At 48.8% G+C, this 15,634-nt stretch overlaps 1 protein-coding gene across 1 annotated transcript in view; it reads right to left on the bottom strand.

Moving 5' to 3' along the window:
* Positions 1 to 2,881: 2,881 nt before the first annotated feature.
* The window catches only part of TGM1 (transglutaminase 1), a 53,585-nt gene continuing 40,832 nt past the window's right edge, over positions 2,882 to 15,634 (bottom strand). The window contains exons 9-15 of the mRNA XM_028703552.2: positions 14,766 to 14,869; positions 14,169 to 14,257; positions 12,256 to 12,409; positions 10,555 to 10,836; positions 7,631 to 7,791; positions 5,635 to 5,771; positions 2,882 to 4,039 (exon numbers count right to left, since the gene is read on the bottom strand). Coding sequence (XP_028559385.2) covers positions 3,625 to 4,039; positions 5,635 to 5,771; positions 7,631 to 7,791; positions 10,555 to 10,836; positions 12,256 to 12,409; positions 14,169 to 14,257; positions 14,766 to 14,869 — 1,342 coding nt within the window. The 3' untranslated portion in view covers positions 2,882 to 3,624. The remainder of the gene's footprint in view (positions 4,040 to 5,634; positions 5,772 to 7,630; positions 7,792 to 10,554; positions 10,837 to 12,255; positions 12,410 to 14,168; positions 14,258 to 14,765; positions 14,870 to 15,634) is intronic.

The raw sequence follows: 15,634 nt of genomic DNA, 5'->3' as shown, positions 1-15,634 counted from the left end.
CCCAGCGCCTGCCAACCTAGCAGTTCGAAAGCACCCCCGGGTGCAAGTAGATAAATAGGTATCGCTTTATAGCGGGAAGGTAAATGGCGTTTCCGTGTGCGGCTCTGGTGCTGGCTCGCCAGAGCAGCTTCGTCACGCTGGCCACGTGACCCAGAAGTGTCTCCGGACAGCGCTGGCCCCCGGCCTCTTAAGTGAGATGGGCGCACAACCCTAGAGTCGGACACGACTGGCCCGTACCGGCAGGGGTACCTTTACCTTTACCTTAATTCTGATATGTCTCAAAGGGGGCTGTCTCCCGGTCTAGTAGATGTACGATATGAGACATCCTTATTCAGACTGTGACTGTCAAAAAGGAAATAGGAGCAGAGTTTGTCAGCCTTACTCATTTCAAAGGAAATTCACTTCTCATCCAGTGACGTTTAAAATTTGTGTCTCTCTCACCCCCTCAACTCTTTAACTGGAAATTGCTAATCCAAGCACTGAGATGCAGGGCACTACTACCCCTTTTATATCTCTATTAGGGATGACTCTGCTTCAGTTTCTTTCCCTGAGTTTCCTTCTGCGGAATTACAGCATCATCCCTTCTCTCCCTGCCTCAGTTTACTCTCAAGACCAGGGGTCAGCAAACTTTATCAGCAGGGGGCCGGTCCACTGTCCCTCAGACCTTGTGGGGGGCCGGACTATATTTTTGGGGGGGAGAACGAATTCCTATGCCCCACAAATAACCCAGAGATGCATTTTAAATAAAAGCACACATTCTACTCATGTAAAAACACGCGGATTCCTGGACCGTCCGTGGGCGGATTTAGAAGGCGATTGGGCTGGATTCGGCCCCCGGGCCTTAGTTTGCCTACCCAGGCTCAAGACCAGATTTCCCTTCTCCCTTTCCCTCTCCCTGACCACATCACCCCTCCCCACACTTCCCTTCCCTTCCCCAATGCCATAATGGGACATTTCTTTCTCAGCTTCTGAACCTACAAGAGTGTCAAATATCTGCTCCTCTAGCCCTCTCTTCCACCCACAGCTTCCCACAAAAAATCCCCTTCGCTTGCTCTCTTGCCTGTGGGGTGGGGGAAGCCTCCCATGGGGCCAGGGAGAAAGAAAGGGAGGACACCCCCTACCCCAAGCATGTCATGTTGCTCCTTAAAGGTAAGGTAAAGGGACCCCTGACCATTAGGTCCAGTCATGGCCAACTCTGGGGTTGCGGCACTCATCTCGCTTTATTGGCAGAGGGAGCCGGCGTACAGCTTCCGGGTCATGTGGCCAGCATGACTAAGCCCCTTCTGGCGAACCAGAGCAGCGCACGGAAACGCCGTTTACCTTCCCACCGAAGCGGTACCTATTTATCTACTTGCACTTGACGTGCTTTTGAACTGCTAGGTTGGCAGGAGCAGGGACCGAGCAACGGGAGCTCACCCCGTCGTGGGGATTCGAACTGCTGACCTTCTGATTGGCAAGTCCTAGGCTTTGTGGTTTAACCCACAGCGCCACCCGCATCCCTACATGTTGCTCCCTAATTCTCCTATATTCCTCCTCCTGAAATGACCCAAATGGATACCTGAAAGGGTCAGGTTTGGCTCCATTCACGTGCCTGGTGTGAATTACTGTATGCTTGTGAAACATGGACGACTTATAAATGCCATCTCCAACTCCTCGAAAGATTCCATCAACGGTATCTCCGAAAAATTGTATGCATCGCTTGGGAAGACAGGCGAACTAATGCCCGTGTACTGGAAGAAGCAAAGATCACCAGTGTCGAAGCAATGATTCCTCAACATCAACTTCATTGGACTGGATATGTTGTGTGGGTGATTGATTATCGTCATCCAAAGCAACTACTCTATTCCGAACATAAAAATGGAAAGCGTAATGCTGGTGGTCAACAAAAGAGGTTTAAAGGCTCTCAAGGCAAATCTTTAAAAATGTAGTATAAACACCAACAATTGGGAAACATTTGCCTGCGTGCGCTCCAGTTGGCGAACAGCCTTTACCAAAGGTGTCGTGGGCTTTGAAGACACTCGAACTCAGGACGCAAGGGAGGAACGTGCTAAGAGGAAGGCACGCTTGGCAAACCCTCACTGTGATCAACTCCCGCCCGGAAACCAATGTCCCCACTGTGGAAAGATGTGTGGATCCAGAATTTGCCTCCACAGTCAGTTATGGACTCATTGTTAAAACTGTGTTTATGGAAGACAATCTTACTCGGCTATGAGTGATCGCCGAAGAAGTGCCCCCTAGTGGCTGTCATAATCACAGCATGATGACAGACCAGTACAAATACTATATAGGAGAGAGGGGATGTGCAAGGAAAAGCCAATGTGGCTTTGAGGGGAGGTCAGCCTGGACAATACCACAAACTGCAACAGCTGCTAATGTGGGTTTGTGACGTGTTCAGTGCTCCAAGAAAAGAAGAAACCCACAGAGCCATTTAAAAAGCCAGGTTTAGAGATAAAAATCATTTATTTTCAAATAAATACCTATATTAAGTGTGAAAAATAAGAGTAACAGGCTTTGGCTTCACTCGTTTGCATGTAGTTTAAATGTAGCACAATTTATCATATCTTCACATAATCACAGAGATGTCTTCTGGCTAGCTACAAACATGTTATTTTGGCTTTTCTTTTTAAAAGCACGCACAGCTTGGCTTCAGTGCAAAGTTAAGGAAGATTGTGGACATTTGGTGTTTGCATACATTTAAATAAGTGAACAGAGGCAAGGCAGCCAATGGCCAATTAATGCATTTTGCGGTGGGCTAGTAGTCTTCCTCAAGCAGTTTCCCTACTCTTCCTTGCTGTTACCATTTTAGGAGGGCAGGGAGAAAAATCCTTCCCCCACTACAACCAGTGCATGATAACCTCCTTGTACCGGTGACCCAAGGAGAAAGTGGCAAGATTCATCTAATGTAAATGTGGCGTTAAATTTCCAGTGGATATGGTGGGATCAAGCTGGATTTACTTAGGAGGACTTAAAAAAAACCCTGTGTATCTTCTCCCTTCGGAAGCTCATTGCTTGCCTTTTTGGGGGAGCGAGTGTTGTGCCTGTGCAAGAGAGTGAGGTTCAGTGTATTATTTAAAAACAAAAGGTGTGCGAAGGAGCAAAAGAGAACAACGAGTACAAAAACATTTCGGGGGATCCCAGCGATCAAGAAAGAGGGAGTGGGTTTGTAGGGTGCTGGCAACGCTCGGCCCTTGGGCTTGGGAGAGAGTGAAATTGACAGTGCAGGTATGTGAGGGGATGGCAAACATTCAGGCGGAAGATGGACGGACAGGCAGAGAGGGACAGGTCAACACGGGCTCAGAGTCGCGAGTTTTGTGGGGAGCGGGGACAGAGAGCAAGGAAAAGGGGAAGGAAGAACAGAACAAACTGCGTGAGGGGATGGGGGAAGCAGAGATATAACTGGGCAATGGCAAATAACGGGCAGGGTGGCTGTATATGGGTGATGGACGGCTGAGAGACAACCGAATATCGAGGCCTTGGCATGGCCGCATCCTGCAGAACTGCTGTGGTCCTGTGGCTCATTCATAGCACGCCCCCACTCATGTTGCTCCCAGTTCTGCTGGCACCGTATGCAATTCATCACACAGTACATCACGTTAAAAATAAAAAAAGCTAAAAAGGTCTGCCTCAGACCCCCCGCCCTGCCCGCACGGCAGGCGACCCACGGACATTGGGGGAGACTCGAGGGTCTGGCTGGCGGGCCGGAGACCTGCGGGCATTGGCTGGGCTGCTGCGGCCTGTCGGCTGGCGAGCCGGAGACGCCCTGGTGAGGGCGGGAGAAGGTGCAGGCGAGGCTCGGGCGGGGGCCGGAGAAGCCCGCCCGTGGGCCGGGGAAGCTCGTCCGCGGGCCGGAGACCCCCGAACCGGGGCTGGAGAAGCCGACGAGGGGCCTCGTGGGGGTCCCTGGGTCACCTCGATCGTCAGCACCCCGTGGACCTGGGAGAGCTGAGGGCTGTCCAGGCTGGCTACCAGCTGGCGTTGGCCTGCACGAAGAGGTGTGAAGGTCTGTCGTAGCGTCACGGTTTGGTGTGGGCCGATATTTCTGCAGAAGGGGGAGAAAGAGAGAGTCAGGTTCCCCAGCTTGTGTTTTCAGAAAGGCCAGAGTTCAGAAGTAAAAAGGTAAAGGACCCCTGGATGGTTAAATCCAGTCAAAGGTGACTATGGGGTTTCGGCGCTCATCTCACTTTCAGGCCGAGGGAACTGGCCTTTCTCCACAGACAGCTTTCCGGGTCATGTGGCCAGCAGGACTAAACCGCTTCTGGCGCAACGGGACACCATCACAGAAACCAGAGCACACGGAACGCCGTTTACTTTCCCGCCACACGGTACCTATTTATCTACTTGCACTGGTGTGCTTTCGAACTGCTAGGTTGGCAGGAGTTGGGACAGAGCAACGGGCGCTCACCCCGTCACGGGGATTTGAACCGCTGACCTTCTGATCAGCAAGCCCAAGAGGCTCAGTGGTTTAACCCACAGTGCCACCAACGTTCTGGTCCAGTGTCAGGGCTCGAGGAGTCCAATCCTCCAATTCTGGGTATGCGAGAACCTAATTGCAGGTTCTTACTAGAAACATTCTGCCTTACTTGGTCAACTCTTCGCTAATTTGGTTTCAGCTTCCACCTCAAAGCCTCTGTCATAAGCAACTCCTGAATTAAGCACAAAATGAAAACTAGGGAGCCATCTGGCAACCCAGACAGATGGGCAGGGTATAAATATTACTAGTGCTTCTCCCCCCTAAAAAAATGTTTAGGGGTACTCTCATTTTCCTACTCATATTGAAGTACTGCCCTTCAATGAGGCTGAATTTAGATTCACAAAATGTTTAGAGCACGGGTGTCAAATACAAGGTTCGCGGGCCGAATTCGGCCCGCCAGACCTCGTCATGTGGCCCGTGTAGCCGCCGCCGGCCGCCAGCCTTCACCTTTTATTCTCGCTTTTTTTTTTTGGACACAAGAAAGCCGCCTCTTCAGCGCATGCGCGGCAGCCTACAAGCCAGAGAACGTCTGCCCTCTAGCGGCGCCGGCTGTTCTACACAGGAAACCTCCACTTTACACACATTCAGGAAACCTCCACTTGTTTTTATATTGAGCGCATGCCATCCTGTGATGTGACAGATCCATTATTCTGACTATGTTTCTGCTTTCAGAGCTAGTTATTACTTACATTATTACAAAAAACAGTAATAATTGAATGCAGTGACAATAATTTATGATAATAAAGAGTGGACACATAGTCCTACAGATACAACCGGCCCTTTGAGGGTGACCAAACTGCTGATGCGGCCCCCGATGAATTTGAGTTTGACACCCCTGGTTTAGAGGTATGCGTACCCCTGTGTCGCCCCCCCCCCCCAGGAAAAAAGCACTGAATATTACAATAATCATGTATTATTATTATTATTTTGATCTGTAGATTGAATCAAATTTGGGGAGTTTTTCATATGCCCTTTTCCTCCTTTCAGCTCTGATTTGTTGAGTGTTTAAAATGGCATCTGTATTACGCGGATGTGAATTTTGCTGAACGCTTTTGCACCTGGTAATCTTCCGACGAAGGGAAGATGGTTATTGTTTCAGATGCATAACACACTTAAATGGCAGCCCTGTCCCAAAGAATCCTGGGAAAGGTAGGTTTACTCACCCCACTGTCATTGTATTTGGGGTGGAGAGCCCCGAGCCCTCCATATGGAAGATGGCCCCGGTCAGCGTCACCGGAAGAGGGTTCTTGAAGAGAATCTGGACTTGGGTTTCTTGTCCAACGATAGCTGGGCCCAGCAACTGTTGTCGGGGGGAGAGAGAGGAGAGAACAGAGAAAGCATTGTCAAGGGTGAGCCGTTCCGGATTTACGTATAAGCTAAACAAGCTATAGATTAGGGCCCCACTCTCTTGGGGGCCCCCCAAAAAACTAAAAAAACAACAACTGGATGTACATTTCCAAAATATAAGATAAAAACAAATAAAACCTACATGCAGCAACAGTGTTTTGTGTTGTGCAGGCTCCTATGATGTAAGACCTGCTAGTCTGCTCCCCAAAATATCCCTGGTTTGTTCCTTTCTATATAGAGGGTGCCTACATTCTGCACGGACTGGTCGCAGGGCAACATGGGCAAATGGCTTGAGATACCTATGTGGTCCATAAATGACCATATAGCATATTTTCTTTTATTCTTATAGACAACATTTTCAATGTATGATTCTTCCATTCCCCCTCCCCACACAGCTTTGACCACCCATCTGCCTCATTGCCTCCTTTTCTCTTTGAATTTGTCTTCTTGATCTTCCCTTTCTACTAACGTTTTATAAATTTCACTGGTTTCCCCTTTTATAACTGTACAGTGGCACCTCGGTTTACAAACTGAATTCATTCCGGAGGTCTGTTCTTAAACCGAAACCATTCTTAAACTGAGGCAAGCTTTCCCTAATGAGGCCTCCCACCACCGGTGCCCTTCCACTGTTTGGATTCTGTTTGTAGACCGAGGTAAAGTTCACAAACCGGGACACTACTTCCGGTTTTGTGGAGTTCGTAAACCGAATAGTTCTTAAACAGGGCTGTTCTTAAACCGAGGTACTACTGTATTTTCTTCTTTATCTCCCCTTTTTATAATCATATTTTTTTTCAAATTTTGTGTATTCTTTGCAGTTCTTGTTTTTTTTTTTTTAACAGGACTAAAATGCTCGCTAACGATCCATTCGAGTCAACTGGGGTGTTGAAAACTGCCTGGGATCCACTGGCATTCCTGTGGCCCCGGACCCCCACTACAAACACCTGGTTTTCATGGGTGTGGGACCTCATCTCTGTGGCCCCCCACGTTTCTTTATCTGGCTCTCAAAACTTTCCTCTGGACACTCCTGCTTGCTAGTTCTGCTCCACGCCTCAAATCTGTCCTCAAACCCCTCAAATTCCCTTTGGCTTGCTTACACGGAGGACAGCGAGGTAATTACCGTATTTTTCGCCCCATAAGACATACTTTTCCCCCTCCTAAAAAGTAAGGGGAAATGTGTGTGCGTCTTATGGAGCGAATGCAGGCGGGAGGCTCTGCTCAGCGCTCCCTTTAAAGAGCGGCTCTTGTGTGCGGCTCTTGGGGGCTTTTCCCCGAGGAGGGAGAAGGGCAGCCCGTCAGTCCCTTCTCCCTCCTCGAGGAAAAGCCAGCAAGAGCCACTGCCAGGCTCTGCTCATCACTCCCTTGTAATGGCTCCCTTTTGTCCCTCATCCCGCTTTGCTGGGAAGCCAGCAGAAGAAGAGGCGCTGCGCAGCTATCGCTCTTGCTCTGCTAGCTTCAGCGAGAGCTGCGCAGCTTGCTCTGCTGGCTTCTCAGCTGAGCGGGAGGAGGGACGGAAGGGTTTAAAGCAAGAATAGCAAGAGCCGCTTACATGCTCTGCGCAGAATATTTTTTTCCTTGCTTTCCTCCTCTAAAAACTAGGTGCGTCTTATGGTCAGGTGCGTCTTGTGGAGCGAAAAATACGGTGCACACAAAGGCAATGTTTACATCCATTGCTCCACCCACTTTGGTCGCTGGCCCCGCCCACCATGGCATCTGGCCCTCCAAAGGCTGCCCAGAAGCAAATGCGGCCCTCAAGCCCCCCACCCCCAAGAGTTCCCTCACCCCAGATTTTAAACCACAGCCCGTGTGCCCTACCGTCAGAGTGAGGTCCGGCGTCCGCAAACGGAAGGTGTGCTCCTTCGCGATCACCTGGCCGGTTTCGGCCACTTTCCCTGAGATGCTCAGCTTCATGGCTCCCTGGTCAACCAGGTGGGGCTTGTACTCCGCGTACGAGACCACCATGGGGACAGACTGGCCTGGAAGGGAAAGGCAGGGGAAGGGTTAGGCAAACTGGGACCGAAAATCACGACAAGCTCTATGGCCCAACCTGTGGCTCAGGACCAGGTTCCCTGAGAGACGGACCGCTTTAGTAATTATTTACTTTATCCCTTAAACACTCAGTCAATTGCCACAGTCTGCGGAAGAGTCTTCGGCAAGTTCCAAAGATCGCTGAAACCCGCTCTGCGGTAACCCTGAGTGTCTGGAGGCGGTTGGAGGATGGATGGCGGCTAACAGATTGAGGTTGAATCCTGACAGGACAGAAGTACTGTTTTTGGGGGGACAGGCAGATATGGGGACTCCCTGGTCCTGAATGGGGTAACTGTGCCCCCGATGGACCAGGTGCGCAGCCTGGGAGTCATTTTGGACTCACTGCTGTCCATGGAGGCGCAGGACAATTCTGTGTCCAGGGCAGCTCCATCTGGTACGCAGAGGCCCTCCCTGCCCACAGTCTCACCAGAGTGGTGCATGCTCTGGTTATCTCCTGCTTGGACTACGGCAATGCGCTCTACATGGGGCTACCTTTGAAGGTGACCCGGAAACTACAACTAATCCAGAATGCGGCAGCCAGACTGGTGGCTGGGAGCGGCTGCCGAGACCACATAACACCAGTCCTGAAAGACCTACATTGGTCCCCAGTATGTTTCCGAGCTCAATTCAAAGTGTTGGTGCTAACCTTTAAAGCCCTAAACGGCTCAGTATACCTGAAGGAGCGTCTCCACCCCCATCATTCTACCTGGACACTGAGGTCCAGCTCTGAGGACCTTCTGGCAGTTCCCTCACTGCAAGAAGCAAAGTTACAGGGAACTAGGCAGAGGGCCTTCTCGGTGGTGGTGCCCGCCCTGTGGAACGCCCTCCCACCAGATGTCAAGGAAATAAGCAGCTATCTGGCTTTTAGAAGACATCTGAAGGCAGCCCTGTTTAGGGAAGTTTTTAATGTTTGACATTTTAATGTATTTTTAATCTTTGTTGGAAGCCGCCCAGAGTGGCTGGGGAAACTCAGCCAGATGGGAGGGGTATAAATAACAAATGATGATGATTATAACTCAGAGCAGTGCTTTTAGCATAGAATATGTGTATTCTGCAAATCATAAAACTTATTTTGAAACTACTGCACTACATTGAAATGTTTAATTGTTTCTTTTGTTTTTCCTCGATTCTTCCTGCTACACTTGCTGTCCTCTCCTTCAAGAACCACTGACTTACAGAGAACGCACCATGCGCCGTGGATTTCCTCCCCCCCCCAGCTCCACCCGGGGAGCAGAGTGTCCCGCCTCTACCCGTTTTGCCATGTCCATTGACTATTCCCCTCCATGGGGAGGCCCCTCGCAATGGGGTTGTTTGATGTGACACAGGGGGCCCAAGCAGATATGTGGCCCGGTGATTTAAGGTGACCAAGAGCCAGTGTGGCGTAGCAGTTCGAGTTTTGGACCAGGACCTGGGAGAGAGCCGGGTTCGAATCCCCATTCAGCCATGAAGCTCAGGACCGCAATACCTCAAGGACCGCCTCTTTCCATATGAACCTGCCCAGATCCTGAGATCATCTTCTGAGGCCCTCCTTCATGTGCCTCCTCCTCAAGAGGTCTGGAGGGTGGCAATACGAGAACAGGGCCTTTTCTGCAGTGGCTCCCCATCTGCGGAATGCTCTCCCCGGGGAAGTTCACCTGCCCTTATTATAAACCTTTAGGTGCCAGGCAAAAACGTTCCTTTTTGACCGGGCCTTTGGTTGACCTGATGGACATCGACCTATACCCTTTTAAAATGTGGCTCTTTTTGAGGGGGTGTTACTGGGTTATCGCGGGTGGTGCTGTGGGTTAAACCACAGAGCCTAGAACTTGCCGATCAGAAGGTCGGCGGTTCGAATCCCTGCGACGGGGTGAGCTCCCATTGCTCGGTCCTTGGTACTGCCAGCACTTGCACTTTAAGTAGATCAATAGGTACTGCTCCAGCGGGAAAGTAAACGGCGTTTCCGTGCGCTGCTCTGGTTCGCCAGAAGCGGCTTAGTCATGGTGGCCACATGACCCGGAAGCTGTACGCCGGCTCCCTCGGCCAATAAAGCGAGATGAGCGCCGCAACCCCAGAGTCGGCCACGACTGGACCTAATAGTCAGGGGCCCCTTTACCTTTACCTTACTGGGTTATTGTTCTTATTTTGATTTTATATATTGTGATCTTTTCTGTGAACTGCCATGAGACCTCCGGGTACAGTGGTGCCCCACAAGACGAATGCCTCGCAAGACGAAAAACCCGCTAGACGAAAGGGTTTTCCGTTTTTCGATGCACTTCGTAAGACGATTTTCCCTATGGGCTTGCTTCGCAAGACGGAAACGTCTTGCGAGTCTTGCGATTTTTTTCGCTCCCCCCCTTTTCTAAGCCGCTAAGAGCCTTTTAGCCGCTAAGCCGCTAAGCCTTTAATAGCCGCTAAACCGCTAATAGCGCTAAGCCGCTAAGCCGCTAATAGGGTTGCTTCGCAAGACGAAAAAACCGCTAGACGAAGAGACTCGCGGAACGGATTATTTTCGTCTTGCGAGGCACCACTGTATAAGGGCGGAATATAAATTCAATATATAATAATAATAATGAAGTTCCCTGGGGTGACCTTGGACCTCTTAGCCTGGCCTACCTCACAGGCCTGTCGTGAGGGTGAAAAGGTGGAGAAGACTGCCCACCACCCTGAGATCCTTGGAAGAAGGTGGTATACGAATTTGAAAAAACAACAACCAAATAAATAAGGTGTCGTACTTCCGCTGGCCGGCACCTGGACCTCCCTCTTCTCCTGCTTGAAGTTGCTGCCCGTTACGCCGGTGTAATACATGACGGCCACGAAGAGGTTGAGGGAGACACTGCGGGGCATGGAGCTGCGGTTCTTCAGGATGACCCTGAGGGAGATGTCTTGGCCCGTGTAGGCCTCCTGGGTGTCCACCGTCACGGAGATGTCGTCGCCCCACTCCTTGTTGGTGTAGATGTGGGCCTTGGTGCCGTGCTTGGCGGCCGTTTCAACTGCTTTGCGCTCTGCTTCGGAGCCTGGGAGAGGAAAAGAGGGAGAAGGATGGAGAGAGATGCTCAGATGCTGCTGCTGCTGCAGCCAAGGAGGCAGGTGAAGATCCCAGGTGAAAAGATGGTTTCATTCCAAACTGCTTGGAATGGTGCTTTTTATTTACCCCCCCCCCCTAATTTAATTTAATTTTCCGTTTTCCATTTTCGAATACAGTGGTACCTCGGGTTACATACGCTTCGGGTTACAGACTCCGCTAACCCAGAAATAGTACCTCGGGTTAAGAACTTTGCTTCAGGATGAGAACAGAAATCGTGCTCCGGCAGCAGCAGGAGGCCCCATTACCTAAAGTGGTGCTTCAGGTTAAGAACAGTTTCAGGTTAAGAATGGACCTCCGGAACGAATTAAGTACTTAACCCGAGGTACCACTGTATTCATTCAAGCAGGCTTAAAATACCAACGGCTTCCCTTTTTCTCTTTCCACGGTTCGTTTTGCAAAACACAAATCCCTGCATATTTTATAGCAAAAACGTTCCTTTCTAACCAGGCCTTTGGTTGATCCGATTTACATCCTATGCCCTTTTAAAATGTGGTGGTTTTTTTGTGAGGAGGGGCGCGCTATTGAGTTCTTGTTTTTATTTTTATTAGGTATTTTATGGTTTTATATCTTGGTTTTATTCCCATCAGATGTCAAGGAAATAAAGAACTATCTGACTTTTATTAGACATCTGGGCAGCCCTGTTCAGGGAAGTTTTTAATGTTTGGTGTTTTATCGTGTTTTTAATATTCTGTTGGGAGCCGCCCAGAGTGGCTGGGGAAACCCCAGGCAGATTGGCAGGGTATAAATAAATTATTATTATTATTACAGTGGTACCTCGGGTTACATATGCTTCAGGTTACATACGCTTCAGGTTACAGACTATTCTAACCTAGAATTAGTGCTTCAGGATGAGAACAGAAATTGTGCTCCGGCGGCGCAGCAGCATCAGGAGGCCCCATTAGCTAAAGTGGTGCTTCAGGTTAAGAACAGTTTCAGGTTAAGTACGGACCTCCAGAACGAATTAAGTGCTTAACCTGAGGTACCACTGTATTATTATTATTATTATTATTATTATTATTATTATTACAGTGGTACCTTGGGTTACATACGCTTCAGGTTACAGACTCCGCTAACCCAGAAATAGTACCTCGGGTTAAGAACTTTGCTTCAGGATGAGAACAGAAATTGTGCTCTGGCGGCGCAGCAGCATCAGGAGGCCCCATTAGCTAAAGTGTTGCTTCAGGTTAAGAACAGTTTCAGGTTAAGAACGGACCTCCGGAACGAATTAAGTACTTAACCCGAGGTACCACTGTATTAATATTATTATTAATTATTATTATTATTAATTTATGTGCGTCCTGCCTCAGGAATCCCAGCCGTCTGCCCCCTTGTCCACACAGCACATTACCTTCAGGATGTTTGTAAATGTCGGTGACATCGTGGCGCTGATTTGAGCCCACTGCCTTGGTACTGATTAAGTGACCGATTGCCTTCTCCTCCACATAGACGATCTTGAAGCTGCCGTCAGACTGGCGCTGCCAATATACCTTGTCACTGTTCACCTGCAGAGAGAGAGACAGAAAGTGGGTCAGAGAAAACCATCAGCAGGCCCGCCGCCGTAAAAACCAACACCTGTGTTTGCCCATGGTTCTGTTTGGGGGTAGAGGGGCATCTCTCTGCCCCATGTCTTTTCACATAATTGTAGGGTTGGAAGGGACCACGAGGGCCATCTTGTCCAACCCCCTGCAATGGAGGAATTTTTTGCCGAACGTGGGGCTTGAACCCCTAACCCTGTGGGTCACAGCCTGATGCTCTACCAACTGAGCTAAACTTGCCCCAAAACTGAAGCTCGCTTAATGAACCAGGCAGAGGGCCTGTGGAATGCCCTCCTGTCAGATGTCAAGGAAATAAGCAACTATCTGACTTTTAGAAGACATCTGAAGGCAACCCTGTTTAGGGAAGTCTTCAATGTTTGATGTTTTATCGTGTTTATAATATTCTGTTGGGAGCTGCCCAGGGTGCCTGGGGAGGCCCGGCCAGATGGGTGAGGTATAAATAATAAAATTATTATTATTATTATTGCTTCTCCTCTTTAGCTACATGATCCCTAGAGAAGGTTTACCCAGAAGTCAAGTCACAACAAGTTCAACAGGCCAGCAGTCCACAGCAAAGTGTTGCCAGCTCAAAATTGCTACGGTAAACTTTGAAGAGAGAGATATAAGGTATTCATCCCCATTTCTGTGGCAAAGACCTTGTGTATCTATGTCTATCTACCCATCGAGATAGATAGATGGACATTTCAATTTCACTGGATGCTATAGCAGAAAACCAGTTTAGTGATGACAAGGATTATTATGATTGTGTTGCAGATTGTGTCTTCGGGTGCTGTTGAAACCTTTCGTCACCTTCAACCTGTGACTGTGTTAGCTGGGGCTGATGGGAGCTGGAGTCCAGCAAAATCTGGAGGGCAGAAGTTGGGGAAGGTTGCTCTAACCTTTTGTTTATCCACAGCTGTAACTGAAATTATTCCACCCTGTTGCAAATCCGGCGAGATTCAGCTGAAAACTTATCCTGGCTTCTCCAGTCTCACTATAAGTTGCATTTTCAGCTGAATTTGGTGGAACCACTCGACGCACCCGTTGTGTGGAGCTATTGCCATTTGTTTTGTTGAATTTGTTCCTTGCAAACCGTTGAAAGTCTGCAATTTTTTGAGAATAAACCTGATTGGCAATGGGGGGGGGGGTGAAATAATTTCAATTGCAACTGTATGTTGGAGCGTCTCCACACCCATCGTTCTGCCCGGACACTGAGGTCCAGCTCCAAGGGCTTTCTGGCCCTTCCCACACTGCAAGAAGCAAAGCTACAGGGAACCAGGCAGAGGGCCCTGTGGAACGCCCTCCCACAAGATGTCAAAGAGATAAACAACTACCTGACATTTAGAAGACATCTGAAGGCAGCCCTGTGTAGGGAAGTTTTTAATGTGTGACATTTTGATGTATTTTAAATCTTTGTTGGAAGCCGCCCAGAGTGGCTGGGGAAACCCAGCCAGAAGGGCAGGGTACAAATAATTTTATTATTGTTGTTGTTGTTGTTGTTGTTGTTGTTGTTGTTGTTGTTGTTGTTGTTGTTGTTGTTGTTGTTATTATTATTATTATTATTATTATTATTATTATTATTATTATTATTGATGGAATTGACGTCTGCATTCCTGGGGAGCTCTCCCTGGTGCTGAAGGTTCCAGCCTTAATCAGAGATGTGGTGACATGACTAGGGGATCTCTCAGTAGCATTCGCACATGCCAAATCATTCAGAAACAAGTACCTCAGCAAAGCAGAAGGAGGCATCGTATTTCATGTAGACCAGCCCGTTCTTGATGGCCTCTACGGAGCAGGGACCGCAGCAGAAAATGCCTGTTGAGGAAAGCAGGGGAGAGATGAGATGGCGCACTGTGTCAAAGTCCCAGTCCCCTTTTCCAGAACAGACAACGGCTTCCAGCGTTAATCTGCGGAACTCCTTCCTGCACAATTTGAACTGGTGTCCATACCGTGGCAGGTGTTGCTTAAAAATGAAACCACGAAGCAAATTGTTCTCCCAACCAGGTGATTCTTCCTCAATACTCGAACTCAGGAGTTTCCCCCAGTGATTCAAGCACCTTTTATGGGGCCAAGCAGAGTCTGATTGGCTCACAAAGTCACCTGACCCCTACTGGCCGGATGGCTGCAGTACCGGCCTCCAGCCACCTGCAGTGCTAGTGTGTCAGTGCAGTAAGGAGATCAGCCCAGGCACTCCCTAGCTGTTATAGTGGCCCAAGGTCCACTCCACCTAGTTTGCGACCCCAAAAGTTGTAAGCTGGCCAGGTGTCCTCCAGGTGTTTTGGACATCAGAGTCTTTATGTGCAGGAACTTTTCCTTGACTCACCGCTGCTGGATTCTTGGGGCGTCGCATCTACAACCTGCCACCCATCAAACCCTGAAGGCAAATCGGGCCGTTTCATCCAGCAGTCGTTCCAGACATGGAAATTCCTGCATCCGGACGGGGGGGGGGGGGGAGAAAAGAATTAAAATGGGGTAATTGGAAGTGGAAAGAAGCAGAAGTCCCAGCAAAGGAAGAATGGAGACAAAAACTTATGGAATATGCAGAAATGGCGAAACTTACCAGAAGAATAAGAAATCAAGATAAGAAACTTTTAAATAAAAGAATGGAAATGGTTTATTGAATGTTTATAGATAAATTGCAAACAGATAAAAAACATTGGCAGGGTTATTGTAATAACCCGCAGTTGTTACATAAGAGTATATATTTAAAGTAGATAATTAAATAAGCAAATTAAATGAATTTGGATATGCAGAAGATATTATAATTTTTTTTTTAAAGAACCGCAGAAAGAGGGGGAAGGAAGTCAGACTTTGAAATGTTTGATTGTAAAACTAATGAAATGTGTAAAATTGAAAAGTGTACCGTACTTTTCCATGTATAAGCCCCCCCCCCCATGTATAAGACGCCCCCTATTTTGGGGGACTCAAATTTAAGAAAATGGGGGGAGATGGCTCAGAGTTGAGCTTTTTTTTAGGGTGGATTGCTGAAAATCGCTCATCTGCACCCAGCACAAAAACCGCCTCTCGTCTGTCCCCTCGCCAGCAGAAGCTGCCAATCACCCGCACAATTGCCCCAATGTCAGCCAGTCAACACCCGCCCTTGACGCAGCAACTAATAACACGCCCAATAGCCGCTGACAGCCGCGGCAGTAACCAATCAAATGTCCGCCCTATGCACTCTCCATGTATAAG

This window comes from Podarcis muralis, chromosome 13 (assembly GCF_964188315.1).
Source record: "Podarcis muralis chromosome 13, rPodMur119.hap1.1, whole genome shotgun sequence".
NCBI lineage: Eukaryota > Metazoa > Chordata > Lepidosauria > Squamata > Lacertidae > Podarcis > Podarcis muralis.
The sequence above is the reverse complement of the archived record's forward strand: the minus strand, read 5'-3'. Positions and strand labels throughout refer to the sequence as shown.